The sequence below is a fragment of the Lachnellula hyalina genome, assembly GCF_007821495.1.
Source record: "Lachnellula hyalina strain CBS 185.66 chromosome Unknown contig00217, whole genome shotgun sequence".
In the NCBI taxonomy this organism is placed as follows: Eukaryota; Fungi; Ascomycota; class Leotiomycetes; order Helotiales; family Lachnaceae; genus Lachnellula; species Lachnellula hyalina.
Genome location: NW_022157331.1, coordinates 1 through 16,383, shown reverse-complemented (window position 1 = coordinate 16,383; position 16,383 = coordinate 1). Strand labels below are relative to the sequence as shown.

Genomic DNA, 16,383 nt, shown 5'->3' with positions numbered 1-16,383 from the left:
GGTTTACTAGTACTAGTTGAATGTGGAAATCGGTGGCCTTGTAGAGGTCACCTATAGTAAGCGGTGTTCACCTCCGTCCGACACTTCACGCCAATCGCACGGGATACAATCAATAACAAATGCCAATGGAGTCTTCTTGACTCGGCCCCTAGCTAGATGTCACCGGATATAGTAATCTTCTCATCTAAGCAAGACCCACAGGGCGCTTTTAACATCATTGGCTGTTCGCAACTACAATCTACTTACGAAACCAGCTTACCTACTAATAATCGTCGGCCTTCGCTTCGCCCGACAATTATCTACACCTAATAATCACCACTTCATAACCTTTCTACATAAAACCCAATCATCTCTTTACCAACCTATATATAAACTTGTGAAATAAACAATTTTTTTCAAATAAGAATAATAAGCTTTTATCAATCAATTCATATTTACTTTGTCATATTTACGTCGAGATGACGACTAGAAACCCCACGCCCTCATACGACGAAAACCCAGGCAACAGCGCAGCGCTGTATGGTGATAAAGCGCTTTATAGGGAAATTGGAGCTCTGTCTGAGGATGCGGATCGGAAGACGCTGGTTGAGGGGTTTGAGATTCCGATAAGGAGTGGGAGGGCTTGGGTTGTGAAGAAAGGTATGTGTATATGTATGTATGGATGTGTTTCGAAAGTGGGAGTGGGAGTCGAGGAGGATATCAAAATCATTCACTCCCTCACTCAATCACTCACTCACTCATAATTGTTATTCCCATTGAGTTATTTCCGTTTCACGTTTAATGGTACTATTTCTCTATCATGAAGAGAACCGCATAGCTGACGATTGTTTTTGTTTTGCTTTTTATATAGGACAACTCTGTACCCTCAGTACACCGCATGGACCACAAGTTGGAGATCTGAATCTTTTCTCCTTGGATAATCCACGGGAGCGGTTTTGGGCTTCGCGGACGAAACAGCTGCATGCTTCGCATGTGTCGGTTGGTGATAGGCTGTGGAGCTGCTTGCCGTATATGAGGCCTTTGGCTACGATTGTGGGGGATAGTTTGGTGAGTTGTTTTCTTTTAGGTCGAGGTTTTGAGGTAGTGTTGCTAATGCTGAGTAGAAGGGTTATGGTGTTGATGGGGGTGGGGGGAAGGGTTCATGATTTGCTGGGGACGAGGTGTGATCCTTATGGTATGTATAGTACTATAAGTGCCTTTACTTAAGAGTAAAATGGGAATGAAGGAAGGGAGAAGGCAAAGAGCTGATGAAAGTGATAGTGAATAAGTTGCTGAGCGGGAATGATTTTGATTATCATTGTCATTCGAATCTCACCCGAGCTGTGATGCCGTTTGGGCTTACGGAGGCGGATGTTCATGATGTTATTAATGTCTTCCAGGTCACTGGGTTGAATCGGGATGGGAAATATTTTATGTGAGTTGTCTTTTGCTGTATTTAGAGATGATGTAAACTGGGTTCTGACTTTGGGTAGGGAGACTTGTCCTGCGAAGCCGGGAGACTACTTTACTTTCTTTGCAGAGACGGACTTGCTGTGTGCTATGTCTTCTTGTCCCGGTGGGGATCTGTCGGTATACGGATGGGGTGAGGACTCGGCGAAGAGGATGCTGGATACGTGCCGGCCTTTAGGAGTGGCGGTTTATGAGATGAAGGAGAGAGATGAGGTTTTGAAGGGATGGAAGGAGAGTGAGAGGCCAGGGTATAACGGTGTGCATGGGCTCAAGATGCCCGTATTTGGAGAACAAACAAAGTAGTTTGTAGGATAGGGGTGGGAACTATCATTTCTTGAAAATCATTCCCCACCCTTCAACACCACTCATATCAACTCCAAGTTCCCTCAACATATCCCAAACAACAGTAGTAACTGTATCAAATACCGGAATATCATGCTTCTCTTCCCAAAACTTCACTCGTTGTGCCGCAATTAGATTGGTACAAAACGTAGTCACCGCCTGCACTCCATCAACACCAATAACGTCCTGCACCATCCCATCCAGCACTTCCTCTCCAATATCAGCAATAGCACTGTTCTTCTCAACCCTCAAATGCTTCTCCCCCACAATCTGCACCCCAATCTTCCCATAATTCTCCACAATCTTCGCCTGCACATCATCCAGATACGGCGTCACCAACCCCAGTCTCTCCACACCCCACAGCCCTAACACTTTATTCAACGCCAACACGCTCGTCGTAGCCTTTATGCCCGTCTCCTCTTCAATCCTCGCACATAGCTCGGCATCTTTCTCGAACCCCAACCAGCCTGCAGCCGTGCCCGACCACCCGATGATATCGACGTTTGCGTGCGCGAGCAGCGAGGCCGCGAAGAGGATGGGCGCGAGGTCGAATTGTGCTAGGCCAGTGGGGGAGAGCGAGATCGTTGTGACGGGGAAGCGGGAGAAGTGCGCGGTGAAGTTGGGGGTGTTGGGGAGGGAGGCGTTGATGCTGGCCAGGAGGGATGTCGTGAGAGGCTCGAGAGCCGTGTTTGAGGAGGGAACGAGTATTCCGAGGCGGATTACTTTAGGTGGCATTCTGAATCGAGGGGGAAAGGAGAATGGGGTGAAAACACCAGTACCTACCTCTGTGATACTTATTACTCGTATGCTTGCTACTAGATCGCGTTCAATAGTGGGATGTTGATATTGACGCGGAGAACTTTTTCAGACGTCTATCCTCTCAACACAAGGCCAACATCGGCCTGGGGTTTGGAATTTACCACCTGTTGCTTCAGATCAAACTTGAGCAAAAGGTCAGAAGCTGGATATTGGTCGCTGGACAAGCTTCTTTCCATCCGCAGGAGATTTGGAGCAACGGAGCCTCCTCCGTTTGAACTGGAAATAGTCCAAGGCTGGACAGACCACAAAGAAAACGGCAGCAAGGAAACACATTGCTTCTGGAGGAATGGGTAGAATATGCGGAATACAAGATGGCATGGCATTTTTGTAACTGCACGCCAAGCAGCCAAGCACGGCAGAAACAGCGCCTCCAACAAACGCCTCATCCCTTCTCATATTGGACTGACTGTACAGTATGATACTGAGTAAACTTTATATTTACGAACCATGGCGCGACGACGATTGAGAGTGGCTGCTGTGGCTGTAGCTATATCTGTTGTGTTATTATGCGTCTGGAGCATCGAGTCGCTCACACTGCACAACAATCCGGGGAATGCGAGCACTAGCGCCGAACGTGGGGGCTATATTTCACCTGTACAAAGTCCCCCAGAGTCTCTAATGACCACAGGACCGGCTGCGATTCACAACTCTGCCGTATCATCAGCCTCAGAATCAGCTCCATCACCAACTCCAACGAAAGAATGTCTTCAATACGAGAAATTACAACAATTGAGACAAAACCCGCTTTCCGAGGGCAAGAGAAAGTTCCCCTATTCTCGTCCAGATCCGGAATGCCGTACGTTTCAATTACCTTCTCTGGAAAAAGTCATCGAGCGTATGAAAGGAGTCATTATGGATCCTGATCTCTTCCGGCTCTTTGAGAACAGCTACCGTTAGTCAGACCCCCAGACAAGAAGGCTGTATGTTCTATGTGAGCTCCGGAGCTGAGAGCTGTGTCATGAATCAAATAAGCGTTTCCCAGTATGTGGGATTCCAACTCATAAAACAGCTCGTAGGCTCTTTGGCTACCTATTCCAGCTCGCCTTTTGATCATACTAATTCGTTTGCAGCAAACACGTTAGATACCACGATCAAATCTAGATCCTACGCGAATGCTACACATCCTACGACAGGCGCCATATTGCCAGAAATCACAGATGAAGAGCTAGCCTTTGTCATTACAGGTGATATCGATGCCATGTGGCTACGAGACTCAGCTTCTCAAGTCTACTCTTACCTCCCTCTTCTAGAGCCATCAGATGATCCAGATTCCCTAGCTAGTTTGTGGCGAGGACTAATTAACAGCCACTCACGATATATCATCATCTCGCCGTACTGTCATAGTTTCCAACCTCCACCAGAATCGGGCTTGAAACCATCACACAATGGAGCATACAGTCAAAATAGTCCCATGCCACCTTACGATCCCACCCTAGTCTTTGACTGCAAATGGGAATTAGACTCGCTTGCTTCTTTCCTCCAGATTTCTACCGCGTACTATGAACGTACTCAAGATTTAAAGTTCTTTCAAAAGTACAAATGGGTTCAAGCTGTGAAAGCAGCAGTTGATGCTGCGGGCGCTATGAGATTGGGTACTTATGCAAAGAATGGCAAGGTTGAGAAGTCAGCATGGACATTTGTCGGATGGACGAATCGTGGATCAGAGACCCTCACTAACAACGGACTTGGGAATCCAACTAAAGAAAACGGCATGGTAAGGTCTGGTTTCAGACCTTCAGACGATGCTTGCATCTACCAGCTTCTCGTACCCGCAAACATGATGTTTGCAAAGTATCTCGAAGAGGCTTCACTCATAATGGAGAAACTCGAAGGCGACGAAGCGAAAAACCTCACATCCGTCATGCGGGACTTCGCCTTTGGAATCAGAAAAGGAATCGACCGAGACGCAGTCGTTCATCACCGCGATTTTGGCGATATCTGGGCCTACGAGATCGATGGCTATGGCGGTGTCAATCTCATGGATGATGCAAACATTCCCTCACTTCTATCAATCCCCCTCTTTGAGTATACACACTCCAAATTCCCTCTCCCAGAACCAGCAGAGGGGGATCCGAAACGAGATTACGATAAAATCTATCGCAACACGCGGGACTTTGTGCTCAGCGATAGTAATCCGTATTTCAGCAAAGGCCCGGAGCTTTCTGCGATTGGAGGCCCGCATCTTGGGCCTGGAAAGGGATGGCCTATGGCGGCTATTGTGCGATCGATCACTGCTTTCTTGATTGCGGATGGTGATGAGAAGGAACTCGAGGGGGAGGTCAAGCAACAGCTTCGGATGGTGCTAGATTCTACGTCGGGAACAGGCGTGATACACGAGAGTGTGAATGCGTGGAGTCAGGGTGATTGGAGTAGGGCTTGGTTTGGGTGGGCAAATGGCTTGCTGGGCGAGTTGGTTATGAAGATCGAGAGTGAGAATAAGACGTGGCTGGCTGATAGTTGGCAGTGAAGAGTCTCGTGTGTTGTGAGTCCTGCCCTTCTATATTCCTCGCACTGGTTGCGAGCTTGTATTTATACGCATTGTTGCCCTTTATCAAAACCCTGGAGCCGTTCAAAATTCAGATCAAAAAGCATGTAATATCTGATCTGGAATCATCAAACCATGTGACCAACGAATATAGATTTATATTCCTAAACAAGGTTGCAGGATTCATTGTGAATATCTGGGTCTTCGCTGGATGAGCTCCGGTTCTACTTGGTGTTCTGAGGTTCTGCCTGCAGTCATTGACGAATTGCAGTCATGAAATTCCTTTTCATCTTGAAATCTTAAATGCGGTGAATTTAGGGTATGCGCTTCACTTTGTTTAAAGTTGAGAGCGGTCTCGAGAGTAGATATATGGGCTACTATGTGCGTCGACTTCAATCATGCCGATCCCGTCTCCCTATGGCTCGTGCAGCATAAAGGCCATCGAATCTGTCGTCTTTACTATCGAGGGACTTGATGGGATTTATAAATTATCTATGTTGAATACCGCAGTTCTTCCGAATCATCCTAGTAGTGATGATATATGTATAAGGTTCGCTTAAAAGGGGTACCGCGACCCACTGTTCCTTCTCAAATGATAGAGTAAGGTCGATATATATATATACATTGCTATTCCAAACCCTTATTTCTATGTATTGTATAGCTACGAAGTGACGTAAAGCTACTGTTGGTCACTACTCAAAAATGCAATCTTTTCCGTGCTTTCATCAATAAAGGGGGGCGGTTGAGAGGATAACCTGCTTACATAGGAAACAGCCGAGGCGGTTCCAGAGATATGGTTGATGTTGATATTGTCCAAAGAATATGTCATTCACGCATCAAATCGACTCGTCCAACGTTCTATGGATACTCAGCGTTCCATAACCAGATGTATTGCTGTAAGTCATCCAAATCGCTGCTTAGCTAGTGCCTTCAGCATGGACATTGTCCCCTCCTCTTTCGCCCTATATTCCTGCAACCGCTCCTCTCTCTCCGCCATTCTCGCCCTCAATATCTCCTCTTTCCTCAACTCGCGCTCATTCTTCTTCCTCTCAAACTCATTCTTCTGCTTCTTATATTCCCCAATCCCATCTCCACCGCCCATCAACTCCGTATCCGGGACCTCTTCTGCACCAGGAGATTTCTCTCTGAATGATTTCATCTTCTCGTTGACTTCCTTCTTCTTCTCCAGTTGGCGCTCCCTCGTACCGGCTTCTGCTCGGGGGACTAGCTCATCCAATGTTGCCTTTTGCTCCTTCCGATCAATCTTGCGGGCAAATCTGATATCATCTCGCCGGTCAAGTCCATCTTCGACTTCCGTTTCTGTACATTTTGTTAGAAATGGGTAAACGACATTGCGCGGGGGTAGCGAACCTCTCTTGAGCTCTAGATCCTGCATATTCGGAATACTAGGTCCCATGCGCCCAGCTCTCGACTTGCCCTCCTGGCCTGGCAGCGTAGGTCCAATCTCATCATCACTTTCACTATCATTTCCACTCCTTTGTTCCTCGGACGGTTCTCTGCGCGTCTCTCTCGGTCTTTCGGGTCTATGCTCTTCGTAGTGGGGCGCGGGCTCGTCTTGAGCAGATTGTACAGCCTTTTGTAGCGTAGAAGGATCATACCAGCCCTCGGAAAGTTCTCCACGATTCCTCACATATGTTAGCCAAGCTCTCAACACAACCATCCATAAATCCACGATGATATCCTTACCATTTTCCAATAAAGCTCTTCCACCGTCCTTGCGCTTCCTTCTCGTCCAAATCCTCTAGTATCTTGCTCTTCTGTATATCCAGGTATAGTGCAAACATGGGCTTAAAAGCGCCATAGTCGCGTTTCGTCAAGGGCCGTGTGTTATATGGGAGTTCTTTGACAGGAGATGCTTCAGGGGAGCGTTTGCGCTTGTGGTATCGATGCGGGGAGCGTGTTCGATGGGAATGAGAGTGATGGCGTCGCGGAGAACGAGATCTTGAATCCCTTGGACGGTCGCCATCTTGGAATCTCTGGGGATGATCGGCCATGGTCGCGGGGTTTGGATTGCTAGTTGTAGTTTTGAATCAAGACGGAAGAGAGGTGAGGTCGATGTCTCAAGACCCTGAGGTGTTATCGCAATGATCACGTGGTGATAGACAGGCATACAGTATATACTCTTCAACTTCTGCCTCTTTTCTTCTGTTCTTTCGTATTCGAGCTTTGTATTATTGCCGCGAGGAATCTGCAGAAGACACTCTGGATTGAAGTTGCATATCGTAGCTTTGCTCTTGCTTTTCAATGCCAAATTAGGAAATACATACTCCCTAAAACCCGGATTGAGAATTAATGCTTGCGACAATCGTCCGTTTATTTCTTATCACTCCTACCTGAGCTCCAGAACCCTATTACTGTAGGTCACCAGTCCACATTGTCGCATCCGGTAAGATTCGCCGAATGTTATGAATATGATTTTGCTTTTTGAATAGGAATAATCAATGCTGATGCTATGGAATTCCGATGCTGTGAAGCTTTTTGATCTATCAGATATTGCTGATACTATCAGCTTTTGTTCCCCAGGCTTTTGCCTCCTTAAGATACACCCCTTTTCTTCACTTTCTCCCACGCCTGTCACCTTCCGAACCTCTTCTCACACCACTCCTCAAATGCTTTCCCCCAAACGTCCCATCCTTTATACACTTTGATTTCCTCCTCCCAACCTCCCACCTGATGGATCAATGCTACCGCTTCTTCGTCCCCTAGTTCCTCAACCGGCTGCATGTACGTCCGGACGGTAAACAGTACTGCACCAGTTTTCTCGAGCCGAGTGAACGTCTGACGTTCTCTCCTTACCTGGAGGTCTTGGGGTATTGTCTTTTTCTCTTGGCCGGCGGGAACTTCTGGAGCATCGCTGAAGAGATGTGGATCTGACTGAATGAAGAGATTCGTCCGCTCCATTGCCGTTTTGGCGGATAAGTGGTCAAAATACCTTCATCGAATAATCTTTAGCGTGGAACACAAGGGTGGGTTCAAGAAGCAGTACCTGTTCACGGCCCCTCCCATCTTCTCCTTCCAACTCGGTACAGGCCCATGCAAATTTACCATCGTCGTCCCAATCCTCTCTTGCAATTTCCATCCCGCCGGGAACAAAGTAGCTGAAGCTTGAAGGTGGTATTCTCCCGTCTCAGAATTCTTCATGAGGATGTTAAAGTCTTCCATCGCCAGTCTTGCTGCTACTTCTAAGGGGTTAGGACAGTCGGGACCGACAAGGAAGCTCTCGTTGGCAATGTGGTTGGTGATTGATTCACCCTCCATAGTGAATTGGTCTGGGAAGCGGGTGATGAGGAAGTCAACGGCGATACTCAGGACCTCGTGACATGCTGCCTCGGAGCCCGGGAGGCATTGTATAACATTTGGATGGGAGGTCCTGAGGAGATAGTTGCGGACTTGGTGTTCAGAGGTATAGTGGGCATCAACAGTGAGCCAGTTGGACTTCTCTAGGCGTTTAAGACCCATTGAGGTCCGGGAAGAAGTCTTGGGCTGGAGAGGTGGGAGTGCATATCGTAAGTTCTCTTCTTCCTTCTGGGTCTTTTCCGCTGGTGAAGAGGACGTGACTGGATCAGCCGGTAGGTGTGGCAGCCTTGAAATCGCCCAGGTTTTCCATTGTTCTATCTTCTCGCGAACGTTCTTGCCCCTGCTCAAAGCAGCAACAAGGCAGATCAATATGAAAAGCAGGCCGAGGGATGCCATGATTATGATCTCGCGTGCTGCTAACTCAGAAGTCCAAAGCAGACCAAGAGTGTAAAAGTAGCAAAGAACGGAGCGACCGGAGGAGGTCGGCTGGTGATGCCTTGGATTCGTTTGTACAGCTAGAATCGAGTAAGTGAGGACTCGTATATCTGGAATATTATTGTTTTGTGGTCAGACATAGTCTGATGGGGGCAAGTCTTGGTCTCATACCACAGTCGGTTTTTTAAGAACAGCTTTACTAGCAATATATCGAGGCCGCTCTTTCCTTTTCTAACAAATGAACGACCCGAAGAAATAATGGAAGATACAGCATCAATGCCAGACAAAAAGTCACCTCTTCTGTCTCCCTGCAGATGGATAATTCACCTCGCAGAGAAATTGCATTTGCCAAATTGCCTAAGTGTAACACATCTCGACTCTTATTATATCGATCTAAGCCAACCAGCCCCACCATCGCCAAACACTACCTGAAAGCTTCACCTAATGTCATCACTGGACCTAACCCGCAGCAAATGAAACGCGTTCCTGGCAGTAGCAGCAAGCCTTTCCCACAAGCCGAACTGTAGGATGACTTCCGAATGGCAACCCTTTGTATGCAAACCCACTTATACCACCATAACCCCGCCGCTACTGACAAAGGGCTAAGAGGGGCTACCCAATGGTATCTCATTTGCACGGCCATGTACCCCGCCAGTCACGAAGCTGGACCTTGAAGGCACGACTTTCCTCATACGAACAAACATCAGAGTGGCTAATCATGGTCCACACGCTGGGAAAAGATCACAAGTTCACTCAGCCAGCCAGCCAGCCACGTAACATGCTCAGACGCATGAGTCGTGCGCCCGCTTACTTTAGCACTGGAAGCGCAATTGACCTACGCCACATCCGGTAGGAGCGTTGCGGAGAAAAGGAATATGTACAAGAAGCGCCGTACCCGCAGAACGCGGTCGAAAAAGATATAAAGTTGGAGCCTTTGAGGCTGATGGGTCGGGGTTTTGCCGGAAGCTTGGGGACTGGGGCCGCGGGGCAATCTCTGGTGTAGTTGGCTGGATTGTTGATTAATAGGTGCTTGCAAGTCTGTGCGAGGGCATGCATATCTGCATGAAATCGGTGCAGGTTATGGCCTTAGTTTAGCGTCAGATGGTGGATGTGGCGGTTTGAGCGCAAGATACGAGTACATTGACACATATAAACTCGCTTTTTTGTAAGTCACTCCCTACAATATCTACTTCATAATTATATATTCCGCGCAACTTATAGAGCTCAGATGCGATTTAATATTTCTTAAGCGCCCCAACCGAGAAATAAATTCTGGACTTGCCTTGGTCTTGCGGTTCCAGGTAGGTTAATGAACCAGTTTTTGCAGGCATGTGTCTATGCAGTAGTACAAGACACAACCTGCGATCGGTGTAACGAAAACGCATTGAAAACGCACCGAAAAGTCTGCAGCTCGGAAGACTGGTGTGCAAATTCTGTTCTACCGCAAAGGCAGCCAACTACCGTTCTACAATCAAGTATAGTACACCGCCAAGCAGACAACCCAATGAGGCCTAAACCGACCTCAACTCCTCGAAAAGATCCAAGGTACTTCCCTGCGATTTCCATACAATGGCTTGTAGCCATGTTGGCAATCCGCGGATTCCGCGTAACCTAGCCAGACGTCCAGGCAAGATGATCTGGGCGCTCTTCCCCAGCAGAACCTGCTTAACAACAGCACCACTCACTTCCTCCGGCTCAAGAACAGGATCCTTGAAATCCGGATGTGAGGTAAGTGGCTCGATAAGCGGTGTACGAATCCAGCTTGGATGAACGATCCTTTCAGAATAAGTTTCATCAGCTTCCTTTCTTTTAGACTTCGATCATGATTCTAGAGAAACTTACGTCGTCTTGACATTCGGCGCCTTGTATCTCGACCTCAACTCCGAAGCCAAACCTTCATTGAAAGCCATCGCAGCTGCCTTTGTGCAAGCGTAGTCAACCATCTGCGCAGGCACAACGAAAGAGGACATGCTCGCAATGGTTACCACGTGACCGTGATTCCTCTCTATCATTTCAGGGAGAAATTCCTTCACGGTCAGGAAATGTGCAAGGATGTTCACTTCGAACGTCTTCCGGATCGCTTGCTCCGGTTCACTCAGAATAGTACGTCCAACACCGATGCCAGCGTTGTTGATCAGGACCGTGGGACTACCATGCACTTTGCGGATTTCTGCAGCTGCATTGGCGATTTGGACTGATGAAGTGACATCCGCTTCGTAGAAATGGATTCCAGCGGCTTGATGGTATGGAGTTAATGTGGTTCTTGGCTAAGAGATCCTTAGACATAAACTTACGAAAAGGCTCCTTGGGCGGCCTCAGATCCAATACAACGACCTTGACACCCTTCGCAGCAAATTCTCTTGCCATCAACTCTCCGATTCCGCTTGAACCGCCAGTAATCAATACGATTTCCTGGCTCTTGACGAAGGTTGACTTGCTCGTCCAGTTGTTGAGCGCCATGTCGGAGACTTTGCTACTTACGCTTCTGACTGCTTTCAAAGCTAGGCAGGCTTTCAGGGTACGGATGAAAGTCGAAGAGGTTACATATTGGTGAAGCTGGACTGGGAGAATAGAGCGCAGCTTATCGGGGTAGTAGAGCAGAGCGACGAGAAGCGGTCCCGTGACTCGTGGATCGAAGAGCGCAAGACGTATGGGTGCAGTGAGAGCCTACTGCGCAATCAGTGAGCTGTTACTTCAAATGCGCTTCTTTAGTATTTGTCTGGAAGCAAAAAGCTTCATCTTCCCAGTTTCCCCTCCAACTTCAATATCTGTACCCTAGAAAGGTACGTACCGCAAGAGGAGAAACCCTTCGAGGCGCCATGATTTGATACTACTAAATTGCTCTGAATTGCGAAAAATATATTATTGTGAAGGAAAGGAGAGACACGGTTCAACTTGCATGGCTTTAAAACATATCAGTCCCGCAATACTGGTCGTGTTTAACCAGTCTCGGACGCTTGAACGTGAATACCGCGGTCCAGAAAAATGCGGAGACTAACCCCACAAACGCGCGGGGAAACCGAGGAGCTTCTAGCCAAGATAGGAAAGTCGGATGCATTGCTTACATCCCACCATGTTGACAAAATTATATTCTAGAAAATCGTAACCAAAGCAGATGGAATCTTTAAATTTCGGATAGTAAGTATTTGTGCGGTCCTCTTCAAGGGAGTAGGCCACGTGACATGACTTTCCAGGTCAGATGCTGTTGATATTTGGGAGCGGAACAAGAAGGAACAACCATTTATTGTTTGATTATGTAACATATCTGCTTAGAAATGGCCATCCAGCGTTAAAGTACCAGTTTTCGTAATCAGATACTCGTTAATAGCAACATCTTTACCAGACTCTTTGCCGTACCCCGATTCCTTTATACCACCAAATGGACTTTCGGCAGCCGATGAATTGCCTAAAATGGGTCAGAGATATGTAAAACTGCTCAAAGGTTTGGTAGAAAACAATCCTACCCGTATTCATCCCGATCATGCCTGCTTCGAGGTTCTCCAACAATCGCCAGGTCCTGTCGATGTTCTTTGTGAAGAAGTACGAGGCTAAGCCCATGCTGGTATTATTTGCAGCCGAAACAGCTTCCTCCTCAGTCTCGAACGAGTACAAAGCGATCACAGGAGCGAAAGTCTCTTCCTCTGTAATCAGCATCTCCTTCTTTGCCCCCAAGATGATCGTAGGCTCAAAGAAGTATCCGCCTTTGCCGGTCACCTTCCCTCCACCAAGTACGATTTGACCTCCGTTTTTCTTCGCGTCCTCGACTTGGTTGAGAGCCTTGTCGAGACTTCGAGGGGTGGTGACAGGTCCCATTGTTGTGCCCTTTTCAGCCCCATGGCCGACGACAAGCTTGGACGTCTTCTCTTTCAAGATAGCTGCAAACTTGTCGTAGACCCCGGCTTGCACATATACCCGGTTCGCAGTGATACATGCTTGACCAGCGTGTCGCCACTTTAAAAGCATGAGGGCTTGAAACGAGTCAGTAATTTAATGTGGAAAGAGTTCATGAGGGATTTCACCATCGGATGCCTGATTTAGGTCCGCATCATCGAAGACCAAAAATGGACAGTTGCCGCCTAATTCAAGTGTGACCTTCTTCAAGCCATCTGAGCACAGCTTTGCAACTAACTTTCCGACTCTGGTCTGTAGATCTCGATTAGGACATTGTATTCATCCGACCTCCCCAGAGACTTACAGATCCAGTAAATGTAACCTTCTTCACCAACGGGTGTCGGCAAAGAGCTTCACTTAACGGTGGAGTATTTTCCAAGCTCGTGGTCAGAACTGAAAAAACTCCCTCAGGGAAGCCGGCTTGCTCAGCCAGATATCCTAGAGCAAGCACAGAAAGTGGAGTTTCTGGGCTTGGCTTCACGATCATGGTACAACCAGCAGCGAGGGCAGCACTGGCTTTTCTCAAAACCATACTAAATGTGTCAGTCAAATCTTTCCAGTATATTTCGCAGGACCTACGCAATTGGGAAGTTCCAAGGTACCAATGCAGCGGCAACGCCAATCGGTTGCTTGACCGTAAATACCCTTCTTCCAGGAATAGCGGGGGTTTGAATGGTTCCTGTAACTCTCTCGGCTTCCCCAGCAAACCACCAAGTGAATCCCAAAGCATAGTCAAGCTCGCCTTGAGACTCGGCGAGAGGTTTTCCAGTCTCATAAGTAACAATGTTGGCAATGTCATCTCTGTTTTCGCGGATCAAGGCATCCCACTTCAGGAGCCACTGAGCACGGGTGCGAGGATTGGTTTTTTTGTAGCTCTGGAAGGCTGCATGTGCCGCATTTACAGCGACATCAACATCCTCAGCGTTGTTGTCAGGTGCCGAAGCCCAGACCTTTCCACTTCCGGGATCTGAGATGCATCAGTGGTGATGAAAGAAAAGACTGTAGAGAAAGAAAGTTTAGGCCTACCAACAACATCAAATCGCTTGCCAGATTTAGCTTCTACGAACTTTCCATTGACAAGTGACTGTTCCTTGAAGAGAGATGCGTTTTTGAGCTATAGGAGGCAACGTCAGCTTTGATTGGTCGGCTGAACGACCTATACGAAACTCACTTCAAAGGGGAGCTTTGATGCCACCATGATGAAGGTTCGCCTCAATATCGTCTGTATGAATTACGGGATGACTGACTACGATGGTGTGTCGAAAAATTTCGAGTGTTGCAGAAAGATCGAAAAGGTGGGGTAGATGTTGCGGGGAAGAAGCGCTCATATCGAATATGCTTGGCTGTGGCACCGTGTCGACAAGTCATTAGAAAGATGCCTCTCTGGCAATCCACGATTAGTACATTTAGGAATATCTATAGATCACAAGGTCTGTAAAATAATATCCACACGATGAGCTGTGAGTATTGTACGTTTGTACGTCCTCAGCAATCCAGATGACCAATGAACTACATCCAAACTCTATCGTTTGCTTTCGGAATCTCCAAAACAACTACCGGGAGAGGATTTACCTCAACAAAGAATAAAGTCAACGGTTGTAAAGTATAATATTTGAAAATGGGTCACCGCTACTCCAGTAGATTTGCCTGCCTCTCTGAAGGTCGCCTCGCATTATTTTTAATATCGGTCACGTGCGCCTATTGGATGCAGCTGAGTCAGCCGAATTTTTGGTCCACCTCGTCCAATCCAAATATTGGTCCCAGCAACCATGAGGCGTCCGTCACGACACGCTTCATTAATATTGTGCAGATACTGTACTACAGTACTGTTTGTGTATTCTTGCCATCTCTGGAGGCACGCCTGGATAATTCAGATGGCAAGTCGATGTCGCTCAGAGCCTCAAACGCCGCAGATCAAACGTTTGAGGTTGTTGAGACGTCGGACCATCACTCAAAGATCCGACAACCCATATCCTGGACAACGGCAATAGCTGCCTTCGTCCAAAGCTCCTGAACCCATGAATCTTGATGTTTCATATTCAAACCCTGGAGCTATCGTCCGAACAATCATCTCCCTGCAAAAGAAGAATTAGCTTTGATCGCGACGATGCGAAAGTTCGTTTCTGCGCAAAACAACAGCTCGGCGAGTTGCAAAGTCGGCTTCATTGGCACACGACGCCATGGCATGCTGCCTGTACAGTATGCGACTTCTCAGTACTTCGTACGCCGGAGTGCCAAGTTTTGAGGCATTAAAGCAGTAGTAAATGGTGATCTTCGGAGTACTATTAGGTTTTAAAGGTAAGACCAGAAACAGTTCTGCGGAGGCGCTTTGCTCCCCCTTGTCTCGGTTGAACAACCCTGCAACCCCTTGAGCCTCCGCGCCTCCGCATTTGCTACTGTAAAGAGGTGCATATTTGTGAGATCTATTTCATCTAAACTAATCAGACTCGTCAATCGTTCCTTGCCCTTGATGTTTTTTGCTTGCCAAGGTACTAAATCGGTACACTCGTCTCATATTCTGCTACCGGCCTGCCTATCCGTCGCTTTTCTAATTAGCCGCAAGCGGACTTTGACCTGTCAAGGCTATTCTTTCCAGTGTTTGCTTGGTTAAATGATTCCAATGCCATGTCTCTTCAATTTCCATGCTTTCAATACGCGGGCAACACGGGGATGACTGTTCCCGGCAAAGAGGATGAAGCAGGTTTGACATAGTGCCAATACGGAATCGACATTTGATTTGCCCAACAGAGTCTCTTGAACCAACAAGCGGCTACAATGCTTGTTCAGACGAGACACGACTCCCTTTTCTGGAGAAGCGGGCTCAAGTGAAAAGACCCATTATAAAGACTTTGTCCTCACACCACATTTTTTCTTCTCCACACAATCTTTGCATTCTAATTCCACTCCTGGTCCGAGTTTTAACTTTCATTCGCTCCTTGCCCTATACCTTCAATCTTTCAGCTGCCGGCCAGTCATTACGTTTACCTTCACCATGCATTCTACTTCCCTTACCCAGCTTATGGCGTTTGCCCTGCTAGCTAGTCCATTCGTTCTCGGTGCCAGCGGTGTTGCCCCAGCAGATCTTGAGAGAAGATACGTCGTAAGTGGAAACCCCCACATTAAGTAATCCGGAGAAACTAACAGACTCAGGGAGGTGGCGCCAGCCTTGCGTCTTTCGTTGCTCGTGCTGCCGAGCTCCTTCCCAACCTTGAAGCCCGCCACCACACTGCGGCTCAAATTGCAGCTAAGAAAGCGAAGGCCGGAGCCCGTGACGTTGAAATTGAGGAGCGTGAACCCCATCACACTGCGGCCCAAATTGCTGCCAAGAAAGCGAAAGCTGGTGCCGCGACGTAGAAATTGAGGAGCGTGAACCTCACCACACTGCCGCTCAAATTGCTGCTAAGAAAGCAAAGGCCGGAGCCCGTGATGTCGAGGAACGCGAACCCCATCATACTGCCGCTCAAATAGCGGCTAAGAAGGCTAAGGCCGGTGCGCGCGACGTGGAGATCGAAGAACGCGAACCTCATCACACTGCCGCCCAGATTGCCGCCAAGAAAGCGAAAGCCGGTGCCCGCGATGTAGACGAGCTTGAGACTCGGGAGCCTCACCATACTGCCGCTCAAATAGCGGCAAAGAAGGCCAAA

At 47.9% G+C, this 16,383-nt stretch overlaps 8 protein-coding genes across 8 annotated transcripts; 3 read left to right on the top strand and 5 right to left on the bottom strand.

Annotated features, from left to right (window-relative positions):
- Positions 1 to 458: 458 nt before the first annotated feature.
- Positions 459 to 1,752, top strand: LHYA1_G007473 (Uncharacterized protein; the record flags this gene model as incomplete). Its single annotated transcript, XM_031152402.1, has 4 exons — positions 459 to 639; positions 851 to 1,192; positions 1,261 to 1,414; positions 1,473 to 1,752. The coding sequence occupies 4 exons, from the start codon at positions 459 to 461 to the stop codon at positions 1,750 to 1,752; spliced, it is 957 nt and encodes a 318-aa protein (XP_031001712.1).
- Positions 1,753 to 1,776: 24 nt separating this feature from the next.
- maiA (Maleate isomerase) lies at positions 1,777 to 2,526 on the bottom strand (the record flags this gene model as incomplete). Its single annotated transcript, XM_031152401.1, has 1 exon — positions 1,777 to 2,526. One exon carries the CDS (start codon positions 2,524 to 2,526, stop codon positions 1,777 to 1,779), a length of 750 nt encoding a protein of 249 aa, XP_031001711.1.
- Positions 2,527 to 3,057: 531 nt separating this feature from the next.
- On the top strand, positions 3,058 to 5,077 carry mug157_2 (Meiotically up-regulated protein; the record flags this gene model as incomplete). The annotated part of the gene is made up of 3 exons (XM_031152400.1): positions 3,058 to 3,184; positions 3,239 to 3,406; positions 3,744 to 5,077. 3 exons carry the CDS (start codon positions 3,058 to 3,060, stop codon positions 5,075 to 5,077), a joined length of 1,629 nt encoding a protein of 542 aa, XP_031001710.1.
- A 919-nt stretch (positions 5,078 to 5,996) lies between these two features.
- On the bottom strand, positions 5,997 to 7,110 carry LHYA1_G007470 (Uncharacterized protein; the record flags this gene model as incomplete). Its single annotated transcript, XM_031152399.1, has 3 exons — positions 5,997 to 6,415; positions 6,467 to 6,741; positions 6,803 to 7,110. 3 exons carry the CDS (start codon positions 7,108 to 7,110, stop codon positions 5,997 to 5,999), a joined length of 1,002 nt encoding a protein of 333 aa, XP_031001709.1.
- Positions 7,111 to 7,690: 580 nt separating this feature from the next.
- On the bottom strand, positions 7,691 to 8,809 carry LHYA1_G007469 (uncharacterized protein; the record flags this gene model as incomplete). Its single annotated transcript, XM_031152398.1, has 2 exons — positions 7,691 to 8,048; positions 8,103 to 8,809. 2 exons carry the CDS (start codon positions 8,807 to 8,809, stop codon positions 7,691 to 7,693), a joined length of 1,065 nt encoding a protein of 354 aa, XP_031001719.1.
- A 1,550-nt stretch (positions 8,810 to 10,359) lies between these two features.
- RED2_1 (Dehydrogenase) lies at positions 10,360 to 11,669 on the bottom strand (the record flags this gene model as incomplete). Its single annotated transcript, XM_031152397.1, has 4 exons — positions 10,360 to 10,624; positions 10,691 to 11,084; positions 11,143 to 11,515; positions 11,640 to 11,669. 4 exons carry the CDS (start codon positions 11,667 to 11,669, stop codon positions 10,360 to 10,362), a joined length of 1,062 nt encoding a protein of 353 aa, XP_031001720.1.
- Positions 11,670 to 12,117: 448 nt separating this feature from the next.
- On the bottom strand, positions 12,118 to 13,937 carry UGA2 (Succinate-semialdehyde dehydrogenase [NADP(+)]; the record flags this gene model as incomplete). Its single annotated transcript, XM_031152396.1, has 7 exons — positions 12,118 to 12,254; positions 12,313 to 12,816; positions 12,868 to 12,991; positions 13,044 to 13,272; positions 13,319 to 13,706; positions 13,766 to 13,853; positions 13,911 to 13,937. 7 exons carry the CDS (start codon positions 13,935 to 13,937, stop codon positions 12,118 to 12,120), a joined length of 1,497 nt encoding a protein of 498 aa, XP_031001717.1.
- Positions 13,938 to 15,731: 1,794 nt separating this feature from the next.
- On the top strand, positions 15,732 to 16,383 carry LHYA1_G007466 (uncharacterized protein; the record flags this gene model as incomplete). Its single annotated transcript, XM_031152395.1, has 3 exons — positions 15,732 to 15,839; positions 15,890 to 16,028; positions 16,094 to 16,383. Coding segments are annotated over 3 exons (537 nt in total), but the record flags the coding sequence as incomplete, so codon positions are not given.